This window comes from Mustela erminea, chromosome 14 (genome assembly GCF_009829155.1).
Source record: "Mustela erminea isolate mMusErm1 chromosome 14, mMusErm1.Pri, whole genome shotgun sequence".
Classification (NCBI taxonomy): Eukaryota; Metazoa; Chordata; class Mammalia; order Carnivora; family Mustelidae; genus Mustela; species Mustela erminea.
In genome coordinates this window covers 7549142-7566831 of record NC_045627.1, presented here as the reverse complement: position 1 = coordinate 7566831, position 17690 = coordinate 7549142, and the positions used below count along the sequence as shown (strand labels likewise).

The 17690-nt window shown below is 37.6% G+C and overlaps 1 protein-coding gene across 7 annotated transcripts in view; it reads left to right on the top strand.

The window, feature by feature from the left end:
- Nucleotides 1–17690, top strand: part of LYST (lysosomal trafficking regulator) — a 174117-nt gene that overhangs the window by 78698 nt on the left and 77729 nt on the right. For all 7 annotated transcript variants that reach the window (XM_032313704.1, XM_032313702.1, XM_032313699.1 and 4 more), the window contains 7 exons: nt 1727–1864; nt 6040–6238; nt 8477–8608; nt 11107–11734; nt 12390–12567; nt 14630–14799; nt 16245–16475. In XM_032313704.1, coding sequence (XP_032169595.1) covers nt 1727–1864; nt 6040–6238; nt 8477–8608; nt 11107–11734; nt 12390–12567; nt 14630–14799; nt 16245–16475 — 1676 coding nt within the window. The remainder of the gene's footprint in view (nt 1–1726; nt 1865–6039; nt 6239–8476; nt 8609–11106; nt 11735–12389; nt 12568–14629; nt 14800–16244; nt 16476–17690) is intronic.

Here is a 17690-nt window from a genome sequence, read left to right as displayed (position 1 = left end):
AAGTACAGTCTTCCAGTTATAAAATAAATAAGACATGGGGATGTAAGGTACAGCATAGGAAATATAGCCAATAATACAATAACAACTTAGTACAGTGATGGATGGTAAGTGAATTTCTTGTGATAATGACTTTGTAATGTATATAAATATTGAATCACTAAGTTGTGTACCTGAAACAAATTATTCTTCAAAAGAAAAAAAAAAAAGAAAGAAAAAGCAATTAAAGAAAAAAGAAATATGCAAAAATATGCAAAAATGAAAAAGGAAATTAAAGAAAAAAGAAATTTAAAAAAAGAAAAAAAAGCAATTAAAGAATATGCAGCCCCACATGGGGGAAAGTATAAGCAGTACAAGCAGCTAACTGAACTATTGCTTTTTTCTGGACTTTATGGTACTTAGCAGTTTTTAAAACTTTGTAATTTGTCATGATTTCTTTTCTCCTCCCAAATAAATTCTCACTTTTAGAATAAAAAATAACCATATATGTGTATGCATAAAAATATGTGTGAGATTGCATGAGGAAAAAGCAACTGCATGGTGATAGCCCATGTAAATGCACAAAGGCAGCATAAATATAAAGTATACAGTAAACAGCTCAGTTGTAGATTGGGAGACTGAACCTAACCAAATGGCCAAGAGTTGTTTTAGTTAATATTTCAAAAGAGGATGCTAATTTGGGGTGGTTTATTAAAAAACAAAACATTTTTTTACTGAATTCAATAGTAATGCAGTAAGGTTTTCTTTCTTAGTGAATAATTTTTAACTGAGATTGTCTTTTGGTTTTGGTTGTTTACATTGCCACTATTCTATTTGGTACTATTTTTCAATCAAGTTTTCATACTTGGGCTGCCTTGCGCTCCAGTTCTCATATGCCTTGTTCTTCTAGGGCATCTTGACCCCTGTCTTATGAAGAGAGAGGCCGTGGTTGTAACAATAGTCTTAAATCTGTCAATTCCTTGGTCTTTTCATTGTTCGTTACCATCAAATAATGGCAAAAGAAGTAGCAAGACCTCCAGCCCAAACCAGTTTATTTTGTCTTCTGTTAACAGCTTTGCTGAAAGGTTATTTGGGACAATAAGATGAGATGGAGATTATCTTTCAATATTAGTTATCTATAGAAGGTTCCTTTTTCAACTTAAGATTGATTCTACATGCGAGAATCATTTTTAAGTCACCTTAAAAGGATGTTTGAAAATACACAGTAATCATACACAGAATTCTATTATTTGGACTTAAAAGTAAATCAATCAAAAAATGCAGAATTTTCACATTGTCTGAGTTTTTTCAATTTAGTGCAATTTGTTCTAAAATTATTTAATGCTGTATACACAAATTATAGAAGTTTATGCATTTTTAGTAATGCTCTTTGGAAATAAATTATTTATAAACAATTACATTGATAATATGTTTCTCTGTATCGAATAAATCCCTCATGAAAATTCATCTCTTGAAAATACCATATTATTAGATAATGTCACAGAAAAGTTAATGTACTGAAGTACCTAATACAATATTGCATTCAACATAAGTATTTAGAAATGAGCTATTGATTTAAAAAATATATTAATAACAATAGTGTGGAGTAAATTTTAAGGTTTTCTTTTTCAGATAAATTTAATCTTTGACCCTGAATATACACAGTGATAGACTGATATATGTCTTATAAAAAGCAGAAAGCATGTTTTTCATTAACCATGTGCTGACTGGTGTGTGTTTGCTTTCTCAGCTAGGAGCTTGGGAAACGCTGCTTGCGGCTCTAGAAGTCCTCATCAGAGCAGATCACCATCAGCAGGTCTTTAATATCAAGCAGTTACTGAAAGCCCAAGTGGTCCATCACTTTCTGCTGACTTGTCAGGTTTTGCAGGTACTTTTCATGTAACTTTACTTTGGGAGATATTTTCTGCAATTATATGTTTAGTAACTCAGTACTGTGAACTCAAATTTTTGTGAAATTTTCAATGGAAGGATTTTTTTTCTCTTCTCCATTTTCCCTATTCACCTGCATTCTTTCTTCTCAACCCTGCCGCATAGAGCTTGACGTTCACACTTCCATCATTCCTAACTCGATTAGAAAAGAACAACAACTACTGATTTTTGCGATGTCTCCATGTTGGGATATAATAATATTTTGTCATCTCTTGAATATCAACAATAGCAAAATTTTAACTTCTTGTGAGCTTTGCATAGTGGCAGTATGGTGGCCAGTGAGGTTAATCTAGGCATGATTATTGCTTACTAAAACTTAAATCCCACATTCCTTAAATAACAAGTGCAAGTATGTTTTGTTTTAATAAGTTTGTATTTGCTGAAGATCTATTATGTGTACTAGAAGTAGCATATCAAAAATATATCCGAAGTATTATATGAAAAAGTGGCACACTCAGTTCACCAGTAGTATCTGTGCTATGACCTGGCCTCTAGTTAAATCTTTTGCTCTGCCTTCACAGATGTCCTTTTATCACTGATCAGTGTACGAGAATATTTTTCAAGGTCGTTTGTTTTTTCATTGAGGCATCTAGTAGAACTTTATCAGATCAGATAAGTTCAGATGTTCCCTGGGAGCAGTAATATTTATGTTTGAGTGCCTTTGTTTGGATGACACCAGTGCTTCCCATTGTACTTGGGACAAAATCCAGAATCTGTGACAGATTCTAAAGAGAGCCTGTGTGCTCTGGTCACTGCACCAGCCTCATCTCGTGCCACTGCAAGAAAAAGCCCCTGGCTTTTGTTCTCTTTCTTAAACCAGTGAGTCTTTCTCCTGCCTCAGGGCACATGATAGTTTTTCTCATTGAGAAGTTATTGATCCTTTTCTTTCCATCTGGCCACCTCCTGCTTCTCCTTCCTATCTCCACTTTAAATTTGCTTCCTGAGAGAAGCCCTCTCCCTTCTCTATCCATCCGCCGTCGCCCTTCCTCTGACTCGCTCCACGCATCTGCATTTGTTAGTGTCATTTCGTTATTTCTGAAATGATGGTTTATTTCCCTCTGTAAACCTGCTGAGGACAAGGATATGTTTTTTTCTTTTACTTTTTCTTTTTTAAAATTTAAATTCAATTAATTAACATATAGTGTTCTATTAGCTTCAGAGGTAGAATTCAGTGATTCATCAGTCTTTTACCCAGTGTCCATTACATCACATGCCCTCCTTAATGTCCATCACCCAGTTACTTTATTCCTTCCCACTTCACTCCCCTCCAGCAGATTTTTTTTTTCTTGATCACACTGTAACTCCAATACCTGGCACATAACAGGAACCCAATAAATATTTGTTAAATGAATGAATTCTTTAAAAAAAAAAAACACCACATTTTATTGCCTTTCTTGGGCCATGTGGTGAATTAGACTTCTTTCTTCAAGAATACAATACGGTGAACTTTGAGGCCCCTTGCTTGCTGAATAGTTTATGTAACATTTACACAGCAATTTTTCTTTAAATCAATTTCTTTGTATATCCATTTTGAAACCTGCTAATTTTCAAGGAGTTCGTGAGACAGTGTGAAGTTTCTATTCAGTCTTTCCATGTCAGAAAAGTAACACTTGTAAACCAGATTTCTATATATATTCTCATTTCCATATATTTATAAAAATGCTAGAAAAATCAAGGTACCAATTCCTTTTCCTCAAAAGTATATTTCTTCATCCTTCTTTATTCAAAGAGCCCATTATCAAATCAACAGTTTTTTGTTTTGTGTTAGGTATTGTAGGAAGTGTATAAAGAACTTAATTGTTGTCTTTATAGCATCTCAGAGTATTTAAGAAAGACTGATAAATTGATAGTATATTGGGTATAGGGCAGCTTCATTAGTTCATGGGTACAGTGTAAAGAACCTGAAGTCAGCTGATAGAAAAGGGAGTGTAAAAGTAGAGAGCAAATAGGAAGGAGATTGTAAAGAGAATTAATAGGGCTTGATTCTATCTAATAGGAGCTGCAGGAGAAATGAAATATATAATGCAAAATTTCCACCTGGGAGACAAGAAGGATGATAGCATCATGAAAGAAGGAATTGAACACACAAGTTTTTATAGCTTATCCATTCTGCCTCTGAGATTACAGTGGGGCGTTCAGCGGCTGTGACCACTGGACACTTAGATGTGCGAGATTGGAACTAAGGAGACAGATGAGAGGGACAGATGAGGGGGACAGATGGGGTGCTGTCTACATTGAAGCCACAGAGACAGGTAAGCACCACAAGATAAACAGTGTAGTGAAAGAATCGTAGAGGGCTGTGGCTTACATCTCTGGAAATGTCCATTTTCAGGTATGAAACATGAAAAAGAAACTGTTGAAAGATGTAGAAAGAGTAAGAAAAGAGCTTAGAGAAGAGTCAGGAAACAGCAACGTGAAAGCCAAGAGTGGCAGAGGGGGGAAGAAAAGGTGGTCTCCAGATCCAAATAATGGGGAAAGTTCAAAGAAGATATGGACAAGTAAAGGGCTACTGACAGAAATTCTTAATGACCCACACAGTTTCAGTAGAATGAAGAGGGCAAGAATTAAGTTTTGGGGACTTTAGTTGGCAAATGTGGTAGATTTATTGGAGGCAGTGAGAACAAATAGTGATTAAAAAGTCTAGCAGTGAAAGAAAAGAGAAACAGAAAGTTAACAAAAGGCTCCCAAAGTTCAAGTTAAGGGATTTTTTTTTTTTTTTTAAAGAAAGAGTGAGGGGAGGGGCAAAGGAGAGAAGAGGAGAGAATCTTTTTTTTTTTTTTTTTTTTTAATTTTAAGCAGGCTTCATGCTATGCATTTATCCATGCTATGCATGGAGCCCAACACAGGGCTTGATCTTACAGCCAAAGATCACGACCTGAGCCAAAACCAAGAGTGAGACACTTAACTAACTGTGCCACCCAGGTAGCCCAGGGGATTTTTTTTTTTTAATTAAGTGGGATACCAGTGACTATTTGTAAAGGGTTAGTGGAAAATACAAGATTGAGGACACATGGCCTGGGATGGTCTTGGGAATGAGCGGCTGGGGTGGTGACCAGGAAGGGGGAAGACACCAGGGGCACGATTCTGAAAAAAAGGCCGATGGCTGTGGCAGAATCAGCATTGATGCAGCAATTACACAAGAACAAATGAAGGAAAGTGGGTGTAGAGATGTATCATTTTTCGGATGTATCACATGTACAGGGAGAGTGAAAATGAGGAAGTTTAACTTCCTCAGTCTTGATCTAGAGCCCAACTGCTCCCTCGTGGGGGGTGGACTTGGAGAGTATAAAAAATTTAGTTATTCCTGTCTTTATGTCTAGTGATTGCCTGGCACTCTCCAGGTCTCCTAATACCAGGCAATCGATGATACCGCAGAAAGGGTTCAGAGGTCTGGGTGTGAGTTACAGCTGCACTACTTACGTGTTTTCGGTGTGGTTTAAGGTAGTTGTATAATCACTTTGCACTTCACAGTCTAGAAGTGAAGGCTCAACCTCTCAGAGCTGTTGTGAAAAAGAGCTTTGTTAACCGGCACACACGGTAGTACTGTAGTCAGTTTTGTCTATCAGGCATTTCTCCTTGTGATCCCATCGTAGTAGTACAGAGATAGTAGTCGCAATAGTATGGTTCTTAGCTAGCATTTCTATAGGGCTTCCTGTATGTGACGTGCTCTTCCAAGAGTCTGTGTCATTTAATCTTTTATGACAGCCCAGCGAAGTAACAGGATCATTCCCATACTAAAGATGAACTGAGGCCTGGAGATGTTAAGTATGCCCCAAATCACCCATCTAGTGAACGGGGAAGCCGGAATGCAAAGCTCAGGGGTTTAGCTTCTGAGCCATGTTTGTGTTTGCCATAATATAACTTTGCCTTGTTAATTAAGATAAACTAGTTAGAAGTAAGGTGCCATCAGTTTTAATGAATTTTTCATGGCAGGATTGGTTGAATTGGGAAGTAGCAACTCAGTTTAATGGTAAATATGGTCAGACTAGAGTAATAAACCAGCACAATTCTGTCTTAAAAGGAGCTATCGCTTAAATGAAAAATGTTAGTTAAGTTGACAGTTCTCTTTACATCTCTTTAAATCTAAAGAGAGTTTGATTTTTATTTTTCCAGGAACACAAAGAGGGGCATCTTACCTCCATGCCCCGAGAGGTTTGTAGATCATTTGTGAAAATTATAGCAGAAGTCCTTGGATCTCCTCCAGATTTGGAATTATTGACAATTATCTTCAATTTCCTTTTAGCAGTTCACCCACCTACTAATACTTATGTTTGTCACAACCCCACAAACTTCTACTTTTCTTTGCACATAGGTAGGTATAATCATTTTTTGTTGGATTTTTGGCTGTCCCAATTTTTATTATTTTTCTTCCCACTCAATCCACATTTGTTTGAGACTCATTGACTGAATTCTGTGTGCCAGAAAGTACCTTAATTACAGACTGGGATTGGGAGAGGGGAGAGGGCTCTAGAGTGAACCAGACGTGGTCTCTGCCTGCAGAGTGCCACTGCTGAGAGGAGAGAGTGGACAGATACACAAATTAAGATAGTCAAAAACTGTCTGGTAAGTACCTACTAGATTCAAAAGAAGGACTGATGAGATTTTAGAAGAGTGAGGGTCTCGTCAGACAGCTGTGGAGAAAGAATATTTAATAGATTCTATATCTGACATGGGCATTGAAGAATTTAGGTAGAATTTGGTAGGTATATTGGAGAATTAGCATTCCAGGTGAAGAGAACAACTTAAAGGGAGAAAAAAGAGAGAAAATAAAGAATGATGAATTTTACCCAAGTATAAGGATCTATAAAGGATCTTGAGAAACATATACCATGAATATAGTTTAGGGCTGTCACTTATTTAGTTTTTCCCCTACGGTCATAGTAAATGGGTCCTTGAATATGAGGCCAGAAAATTTGAACTTATATTTATTTAGGGGTCACTGAAGGGTTTCATTTTGTTATGTTTGTTTGTTTTGAGCAAAGAAATATGATGGAATTAAATTACTGCAGTAAAATTCAGGAAAGAGAAACTACCCACATAGAAGGGAGTTGAAGCTCTGAGATGAGATGAGACCATTGAAGTATAGAGAGAGAGTGAAGGAGAAAGAAGCAAAGTCTAGACCTAAGGAAAGAGTACTTAGTATATGAGAAAGATGGAATAATCAGAGTTTTAAAAGAACCAGGAAAATGTAATGTGGAAAAAAAGCAAGCAAGAATATACCTATGAGAAAACTAGGTAGTAAATTTAGAGAGGAAAACTGGTTGTAAAACAGGCATTTAGGAATGTAATAAATGAATAAAATGATTCAACGGCAGTAAAAATCCAAATGAAAGCAAACAACATGACTTTGTGTTCGGTTCAGCACACATATAGGGAATAAAGTACTGTCAAGATTCTAGAAACAGTGTTAGTTGCAAAGATGAGTAAAATGTGCTCCACTCCCATACAAAGCTTACAGCCTAGTTGAGGGGAAAGAGACATAAAGAGGTAATGACATTGTGTGGAAAGCACAGTGAGAAATACTTTGTTTTCTGGAAGCACAGAACATGGTGAGGAGGTATTTCCTGGAGGGGGTGATGCCTGCTTAAGGGCTGTGGAGGAGTTGAAGGGCAGGGACCTCCAAACAAAGCAAGCAGCTTGATTGGGAGCTGTGAGAAATGGGTGCTGTGAAAGTGTCATGGCGGAAAGAAGGCTGGAAGGGATCCGGAGGCAGATCACAGAGATTCCCGTAGACAGGAAGCTTGGGCTTTATCCACAGTGGTAAGGAGGCAACAGAGACCCCACTGGAAGTTTCTTAGCAGGGATTGACATTTGATAGAATTCCGAAAGCTGTGAAGATTTGAGGGTGACCAGATGTCCATCACTGATACCGTTTAGAAGTGTGTGACAGGCCTCCAGGTGAGAGTTAGTAAGCACCTGTGTTATAGCCTTGTGCTGGGGGCAGAGGCCTTTATGCAGCAGAAACTGTAGACAGACTTCACATGGATAAAGGAAAGGTAGTGATCAAGGGTGAATCCCGACTTCTACTTAGGAAATGGATGCTTCCGCCAGATGAACCAGAGGACACAACAGAAGGACTGGGTTTAGGGTAGAAAGAGGATTCATATTTAGATTTGTGGCATGTGGGGTGCATTTAAGAAATCAATTCTACAAGTCTGAGTCAGCTCAGAAAGGAAAATTAAGCTGGAGGTACTCATTTTGGAGTCATATTGGACATTGAAAGGGATATATAAAAATATAGGAAAAAAATATAGGAAATGGTTCTTTCCTCAAGGAGTGAACAGTTAGCTGCTAAATTATAGAAATAAAATAAGTATAGTTGCAATTCGAAGAAAATAAGAGTTAATGTGGAAAGCACAGTAACAATCTGCATATAAGGAATGATACAGCGTGTGCTTGTATAACAAATGTGCGTTAGTATAAAACATGTCACATTTTTTCACTTTGAATATCTTTAGTAAAAATTTACATTTAATGATTTACTTTTAAAATTATATTTTCATTTTATCTTTAAAAAATTTTACTGTCTGAAAAATTTTTTTGATTATAGATGGCAAGATCTTTCAGGAGAAAGTACAGTCTATCATGTACCTGAGACATTCTAGCAGTGGAGGAAAGTCTGTTCCTAGCCCTGAATTTATGGTAATAAGCCCATCCGGTTTTACTGCTTCACTGCCTGAAGGTAAGCATAATGATATTGAAAGTGTAACCCTTCCTGATACAGTTCTGAATATTAGCAGATAAATAAATTGTGCATGTTTTCACAGTATGATATATGTGACATTCAGATCAAATAAATGGAAAGCTAAAACAAAATTGTAGAATATATTTAAGGAATGCATTTCATTACTTTCCGGGATCAGGAGCTCACACTCAGTATAACAAGAGATACTCTAGAGAATTAGGAAACAGAAGAGGTGCATGCTGTCTTGCTCTGGAATTCTCCGTCTCCTTTTACTACAGTCATTAAGTTTTTTAATTTATTTTCCCATTTTCTTCAAAAGTTTTGCTTGGCTTACTCTCTCCTTTCTGCCTAAACATCATTCTTGACAATGACCAGCCAGTACTCCAGCCTCTCGTTCTTGGACTGTCAGGACCTTTCCTTCTACTTTATCTACCAGTATGCGTGGGTTTCATCATCATCAAGAATACTACCCCGCTCTGAAACTCCAGTATCCCACTCTCTGATAACAACCTCCTATCTTTCTGGTTACTTCATCACCATCCAATGTTCCTTACTTCCTGTTTCCCCATCCAGCCTAGATCCCATTAACCAGTCATTTTCCTGATACTGCCTTCAGCTTTATTTTCCTTCTGGCATTTTGGCATTCTTGACCTTAAAAGCCCCAACCTTGCCTCCATCTGTTCTTGTACTGCCGAAAGCTGCTGGAGAGAATTCGTGTCTTTACGAGGGTCTCCAACTGTAGCTGGCTTTTTAATGCTGCTCTGTTGTTCCTCAGTATGTTCAAAATCAGTTCCCTCTTCTATTTCTATAGCAAGTATATTCAGGTCTTTTAAGTGTACAGTATGTTCTGTCTTCCTAACTTAACAGACTACCTCATCTCTACTTTTTATAGAGAAAAAAAATAGGTACACGTCTCCTAGTTGCGAACTGGCTGTGTATCTTTTCCTTTTCTGATAGCTATTCTCTTCTAGAGAACATGGATGTGTTTTAATTAGTTTTATTTGGAATTTCATAGGAAATGGCTATTCTTTTTTTTTTTTTAAGATTTTATTTATTTGTCAGAGAGAGATTGAGCACTAGCAGGGGAACAGCAGACAGAGCAGGCAGAGGGAGAAGCAGCCTCCCCACTGAGCAGGGAGCCCGATGCAGGGCCTGATCCCAGGACCCCAGGATCATGAACTAAGCCAAAGGTAACTGCTTAACTGACTGAGCCACCAAGGTGTCCCAGAAATTTCTATTCTTAAAATCATTGTGCATCACTCTAAAACATTTTCAAATACAATCATTGCCTCCTTTTTTTCCCAGGTCTTTTGAACAGAATCTTTTGGCAACCTTAGCCCTCCAGCCAAAATGCAGAAACAACTAGGAAAAACTTCTGACCTATGGAGCTATTATTGCCAAAAAGCCTGTGCTCTAAAACAGTTCATCCAGTGCCTGTTTACTTTATATCAGTGTTCTCAAGTTTTCCTAGGCAAAAGAAATACCTGCGGAGCTTGTTAAAGCACAGATCATTGGGTCCCTTCCTCATACGTGCTATTCAGGAGGTCCAGGGTGGAGCCTGAGAATATGCATGTGCTGCAGTCACACGGGTAGTGTTTGGAGGTCCCCCATGCTGCTGGCTCATAAACCACTCCGTGAACAGCAGTTGCTTTATCCCGTGCACTTAGAGCGACAGTGATTTCTCTGTCTCTCCTTACGTAGAGTATTAAAAGCAAACTGGATAGCTATAATGGGAAGTCAAAAAACTATTGCTTCTCACTAATAGCATCAAGAAGTGACTACAGAAATGGACAAGAGACAGAATAGTCTAGGGCCATTTAGTCTAGTAATTGTAACAAGTATGAGTATTACTACTGTTTATTGAGCACCTATTATATGCCAGACACTATGCATCACAAATATGATCACACTGAATCCTTAAAACAGTCTTGCCAAGTAGATATTCTGAACCATCCTTTTACATTTTTAGAAACTAACAATAATAATTAATATAATTGTTATGTATTAGTATATATTTGAGATATATATATATCCCGTGCTTGTGCTCTCTCAAATAAATAAAATCCTTAAAATAAAAAAGAACTATCACATGAATCCAGTTATATTTTGTTGCAAAGCCCGTGCTTTTCCACTATCTCAAACTGTATCCTAGTGATTGCCAGCCTGAAGTAAATTTTCACTTAATTCACTTAAGTTGACTACAGTAGAGCCATTAATCCTAATGACCTTGAATCATTCAGTCACCACTGTGTTTTGTTATGGAGACAGGAAAACACATATATTTTTGGAAGATTTTAATAAAAAGTAGTTAAAAGAAAAAATAGTTTGAGCACTTGAGAATTTGAAGCACTATTACTAGGAACATTGGCCTATAGAGATTCTTCTAACATAGCTGGATAAATGGGTCACTGCTATGGTTGTGACTGGTACTGCAGAAAACAAGTGGTCCCACTTAATAGATTTTTAAAGAGTATTTTTTGGTCTGCTCTCACCAGGAAATAATTCATGCAATATTATTCCACAACGGATGACCGCCAACATGCCACGTTCTAGAAGCCTGCCAGCATTTCCTACCATTTCATCGCGAACACAACCACAAAAACTAAATGGAAGTTTGGGTCGTAGTATCGACAAGTTACAAAATATTGGAGATAATTACGTTGCTTTGCAAGAAGAGAAACTGAGTTCTCTGGTGAGTTCCGAGACCCTGAAAAAAGGCAGAGAGGATGCACTTGTCAGTAGTTTTGAGTCTGCAAAAGCTGCGTGTGAAATGGAAGCTGCCCTTTCAGCCCGCACCTCTGTCAACGGTGTCCCAAAAGGAACACTGGGATTTCCGGGGGTCAAAGTCGATCATAAAGAATTGGCAGCAGAGCCCAGATCAGATGATGACAGTCCCGGAGAAGAGTCCTGCCCACGTCGACCCGATTACCTAAAGGGACTGGCCTCATTCCAGCGAAGCCACAGCACTATTGCAAGCCTAGGTTTAGCTTTTCCTTCCCAGAATGGATCCGCAGCCATTGGACGCTGGCCAAGTCTCGTTGATAGGAACTCCGATGAGTGGGAGAACTTCACCTTTTCTCTGGGTTATGAGCCAAACTCCAGCCAAACTGCAAGGACTCACAGGTATTCACAGGGTTTTGCAGGCCCCCCTCTTTTTCTTAATATTCTTGAAAGAACCTCTACCACTCTAGAAATGTCTTCATTATGTCACTTCTCATGTGCAACAGACATATTCATAACAAACAGAAAGGTACCTTTCTCTTTATTTGAATACTAGATAATATTGAATTCCGTGTTTTACCAAAGGCCAGACCATAAATAGTAGTTACTAAAGAAAAAAATGCCGTGTGGTCTATTTAATACTTAGAGTTATTAGAGAAAAACTCTTTGGGGAAACTATAAAATTTATAGTAGCAAGTAGCAACCTCCTGCGAGAGCTTCTATGGTGGTGGGAATGTTTTACCTGTGCCATGGAGTATGGCAGACACTGGCCACGTGCCTGTTGAGCACGTGAAAGGTGGCTGGTGCCCACCACCCTACTGCACGTCATAGCTGTGGAAGAGAATGGTGTTTAATAGACTGTGTGCCTAAGCTATATTGCTGATAAAGTGAAAAAAGTCATGGCACATTTGTTAGTCACAGTTGAACATTTTATAATTTTGTGAGCTTTTGTTTCACATTTTAAAATTATTATTACTCCTCACCATTCTTAAGATCATCATTATGAACTTGTCTTCCTGATCCTCTGTTAGTAAGACTTCTGGGGTCTCTGTTTTAGTGTAACAGAAGACTGTTTGGTACCGATATGCTGTGGATTATACGAGCTTTTAAGTGGGGTTCTTCTCATCCTGCCCGATGTTATGCTTCAAGATGTGATGGACAAGCTCATTCAGGCAGATGCACTTCTAGTCCTCGTTAACCACCCATCACCCGCTATACAACAAGGAGTTATTAAAGTAAGGACAAACTCTAGATGTGTTGTTTTAATTCAGAAAAAATAAACATATGTATAGCTTAAAGTTTGAATATATGTGTTAAAGTAGACCTAAAGCTTTAATTCTAAATGAATAATGAACCAATATGTGGGTGACCCTTAAACAACATGGGTTTTGAACTGTGTGGGCCTACTTAAAGGCAGGCTTTTTAATATAAATATAATAGAGTACTATATTTTCTCCTCCTTATGATTTTCTTAATAACACTTTCTTTTCTCAAGCTTACTTTATTGTGAGTGAACACACAAGTTACGTGTTCATCAATTGTTTATGTTCTCAGTAAGGCTCCCAGTCAACAAGAGGCTGTTAGTAGCTAAGTACTGGGGGAATCAGAAATTATATGCAGATTTTCAGCTGTGAGGGGGCTCATTCTTGGGTCAACTGTAGTTTGTTACTTCTTGGTCATATTTTTATATGTGTTATCATGCAATTTTAAGCTTTCCTCCATATATTGACTCACACCCATGTGCTTTTTAAGTCTACCCAAGTACAAGGAATACATAGTTCTTTGGAAATCTTTCCTGCAGTGTACTATCAAATTGTAGACATTCACGTCAGGCTTTGTTCACATGTCACCATGTCCTGTCATTATCTTTTTATTCTGTCTGTGTGCCTGTTCTTTAACTCTCCCACACTGAGGTATCATCTGCATGAGGTGGGCATTTTGTGTCTAGTGTACACTAGGTACTAACCATAGTGTTAAATGAATAAATGTTTGATATGAATGGTTCCAATATTTAATAAACAATGAATTCTGGTACACTAAAAAGAAATTTAAAAAATAAAAAATAATTAAAAAAACAACCCCAATATTGAAATGGTCTTTTAGAGATTGTCCTTTTCTTTCATTTGTCTGAAGGAGGCTGCTTTTTTAAGCAGTTGCTGTTCAACCCAATATTTATAGAGCTTCTGTCCCTGTGCAAAACACTGGGCTAGTTGCTATGTGGGATATAAAGTAGAGTGATTTCCACATGCCAAAAGTTTATAGTCTAGTGAGGGAGAAAGTCTTCTACCCAACTAAGTGAAATGTAAAGACTTCTTGTGATGGGTGCTTTAATGGCAGTATTAATAAAGAAGAGTGGGAGCATAGGAAAAGCAATTAACTCTGACAGAGGAACCAGGGAAAGAGTCATGCAAAAGGTGCGTTTGGTTTCATGCTGTAAACTTAGAAAGCTTTGTAAGTAGGTCAGTCAATCAATGGATGAGTGTTTGGGGAAGAATTGGTCTCTCAGCACTGGGAGGGAGTGTTGCACGGGAGGAGCGGTGGGAGTGTCCTGTTTAGCAGCCCAGCACAGTAGCCTGGGGTAGAAACGGTGATGAGTTCCTGATCTGGGAAATGGGAGTAGAAGGACACATGGACTTGAGAGTTTCCCTGGAATGAAGACCATAATTACATGTGGGCATAATTACATCAGGGCTGGAAAAGCCAAAAGTGAGATTAACTATGAAACCTAGGAAGGTGGCACTACTGCGTGCTCTGAGATTGGAGCCATGAAAGATTGAGTTTGGAAGGAGAATAATTGATTGGGTTTTATGCATGTTGCATTTAAGATGCCAGGGAAGGGTAGAAATTTAGGCCTGTGCTCAGGATAAATTCTGTCAAGAAGTCCAGAAATAGAAGTCTAGGAGACACATGCACGCACGTGCGCGTGCACACACTTTTACAGAGAGGGGATGATACAGTGTTGACTCCTTTCTTTTTCCTTCAGAATAAAGCACAAATATACTTACATTTGGGTACGTTGCCAGTGAGCCACCAGTCTACTAGGGGTCCATGCTCAGCTAAAAATGTTAGTCTTCCCGTAAACAAAGTATTAAGATCTCCAAGATGAAGTCATCATTAGCATTCCACCGTAGTCCAAAACACAGATTATTTTGTTTTGCTATGGAGATTGCATTTTTTTTGAGCTTCCTATGTTCTGTGCATGTGAAATTAAATAGTAACTTGCAAGCATTTGCCTGATTTCTATACATCATAGAAAACTTTAATGCACTATGTAAATTGTCTTGATTTTTTTCTTAGCTATTAGAAGCGTATTTTAATAGAGCATCTAAGGAACAAAAAGACAAATTCCTGAAGAACCGTGGCTTTTCCTTGCTTGCCAACCAGTTATATCTTCACCGGGGAACACAGGAATTGCTAGAATGCTTCATTGAAATGTTCTTTGGTCGACGTATTGGCCTTGATGAAGAGTAAGTGGGTTCTTTCCTCCATCATAATTGGGGATCTTTTGTCTTAAAAAGAAAATTTATTAAGCTGACTCTTAATAAAATTATTTGGCCATTTTTAGAAAAAACCCTCTAAAAGTCATTTTCCAGGTGAATCAATTTCTTATTTTCCACATGATTTTGTTTTTAACTTCTTCCTTTGTGTTTCATTCATTAGTGAGTAACTAGGCACAAAACTTCATCAAAGAGAAGAAGGTGATCAGTTAAGATTTGGCACACAGAGTTAACATGAGAAGGGTAGCTGAAAAGAAGGTGGCTCCTGTTTGCCCAGCAACAGATCACATGAGCGATCCCTAGAGAAGCTCCCCACTCCCCTCAGCCTCTAGGTTTTCTGGGAGAAGAGTACATCTCCTCACCTGGAATTCCTGGTTTGGCCAAAAAGTGAAACTATTAGCACTCTCTGTGTTAGCGTAGTGAGATATGTGTGTATCATCATCATTATTCTTTCTTAAGGTTTTATTTATTTATATGAGAAAGCAAGAGAGAGAGCATGAGCAGGGAGGAGAGAAAGAAACAGGCACCCTGCTGAGCAGGGAGCCTGCCACAGGACTCAATCCCAGGACCCCGAGATCATGACCTGACCCAAAGACAGATGCTGAACAAGCTGAGCACCCCAGGCGTCCCTCTCATAAGCAGACCAATTCAGACTTTGAGGAATTTACGTATTAAGCGCAGTAGTGACAATAGCACTTCCGTTTGCATGTAGCTGTTAGCCCTTTCAAAGCAATTCTGCACTATCTCCTTTGATTCTAACAACAGCCTTAAGAAGAAAGTAGGGCAGGTGTCCCTGCACATATTTGACAGATAAGGAAAATAAGGTACAAAACGCTTAAATAATTTCCTTCTCTCACAGAGACAAAGAGTACTGGGACAAGAGCTCAAGATTCATTCCTTTCATTAGACCTCTTTTTACTAGGTCACTGTCTCTCAAATACTATTATTGTTATATGTTATGTAATAGTAACAGCATATAAGCATATAAATTATGTATGTTGTGTGCTATTATATGTTAATGACTATACTGTTAATTATAATTTATGAATTATTTTATTAATAATAACGTCATAATATCTTCCTGTGCACCTCTTACATAGACCTCTGAAGCAGAAGTCCTTTGGACACCTGAGGAGCCTGTGGGCAAATTAAAGCGAGTCAATTAAAACCATGAAATTGTATACATGTTTCATTTGAATGTTTGCATATTTACCTTGGGGCAGACTTCTAACAATACTTTTATTTTATTGGGGGTGGGGTCTCTGATCTTAAAGGTTGAGATTCCTTGCTCTCCAGATTAATTTTTGTAACTTCAAAATCTAGTTAGCAAAACTAGATTCATATCGCCATCATCTTTCCTTATTTGGTAGTTAATTGTTTCTAACGTGCTCTTAACTGTGTATTTTTCATTACAGGTTTGACCTGGAAGATGTGAAAAACATGGACGTTTTTCAGAAGTGGTCTGTCATTCCTATTCTGGGACTAATAGAGACATCTTTATATGACAACATGCTTTTGCATAGTGCTCTCTTACTACTTCTCCAAATATTAAATTCTTGTTCCAAGGTAGCAGATATGTTGCTGGATAATGGTCTACTCTTTGTGTTATGTAATACAGTAGCAGCCCTGAATGGATTAGAAAAAAAGTAAGTTTTAAATCATTATTTAAAGTGGCACCATCTGATAAATACTTTAGAAAGAGAAAACTTTAGTAAATAGATTACATTAGAGCATCTGATTTTCCAAAACACTTTCAAAGAATATCTTTCCTACCAACTGATTGGATTTAAAATAATTAAGTTGAATTGAATTTGGAGGGGAAAATATATTCCATAATTTTCAACAAGCTTACTTAAAAAGATGTTTATATGACCTACTTTTAAGTATTTAAACCCGAAGACAAGTTGAATAAATTCGACTACCCTCATATACATTTAACAAGCTTCCATTGTGACCTTATAAAAATTATTATCCCCAGTAGGAATAGGAAATTGAGAACTAGAAAAAGAGAGTGACTTGTTGAAGATCACCCAGCTAGTAGATAGCACAGGGCTTGAAACTGAACCCGTCTCACTTTAAACACACCTATGCTTTCAACTTACAATACTCTCCTGCTTTTTACTACTGTAAATGAATTTCCTGTTTCCAGAATTTGGCAAACGGCTCCCTACCAAATTCGTCAGCAGCTTTACAAAATGTGTGAGATTATATTTTTACTTGGATTTTGTGCCTTTGGTTTCTGCATTTATGGTATATGGCATAACATTTTTATTAGCATAATGTTAAAATATAAATCTCCAGTACACCATCTTAATACACATTAAGGCATTAAATATTATCTGTATTTTTAAGAGAAGGCAGAATACATAGTTTTGGCAATTCTCTAGGCCAGGGAGGGTCTGTGAGCAAGAGAGACTCCTTGTACTGAGTTCAGTTCAGTTGTTACTGGGCACCTATTAAATTCAGGATTTGTGTACTAGGCATGGGAGAAATACAAAGAAATTCAAAGTATTTTATTTCCTCAAAACAGTCTTGGTTATAATAGAATATATCTAATTGGTAAGAGTTGCCTACAGACTTCTTCTAAAGGTAGTTTGTTGTTGGTTTTTGTTTTGTTTTGTTTTTACTAAATTATACTTACTGAATGTGCATACATGCTAATTGGCCCCAACCAGTTACCCTTTCTAACTCTTGCTTGATTTGGAAAAAAAAATAAATGGAGAGAAGTATTCCAGGCTTAATATCATACACTGAGGTAGATTATCAAGGCTCAAAATTGGGGGGATAGAAGTAACTAATTCATATTTAATAAGTATTTATAAATGATTAATATGTGTTCGAGTTTATTATCCCTTTTAGTC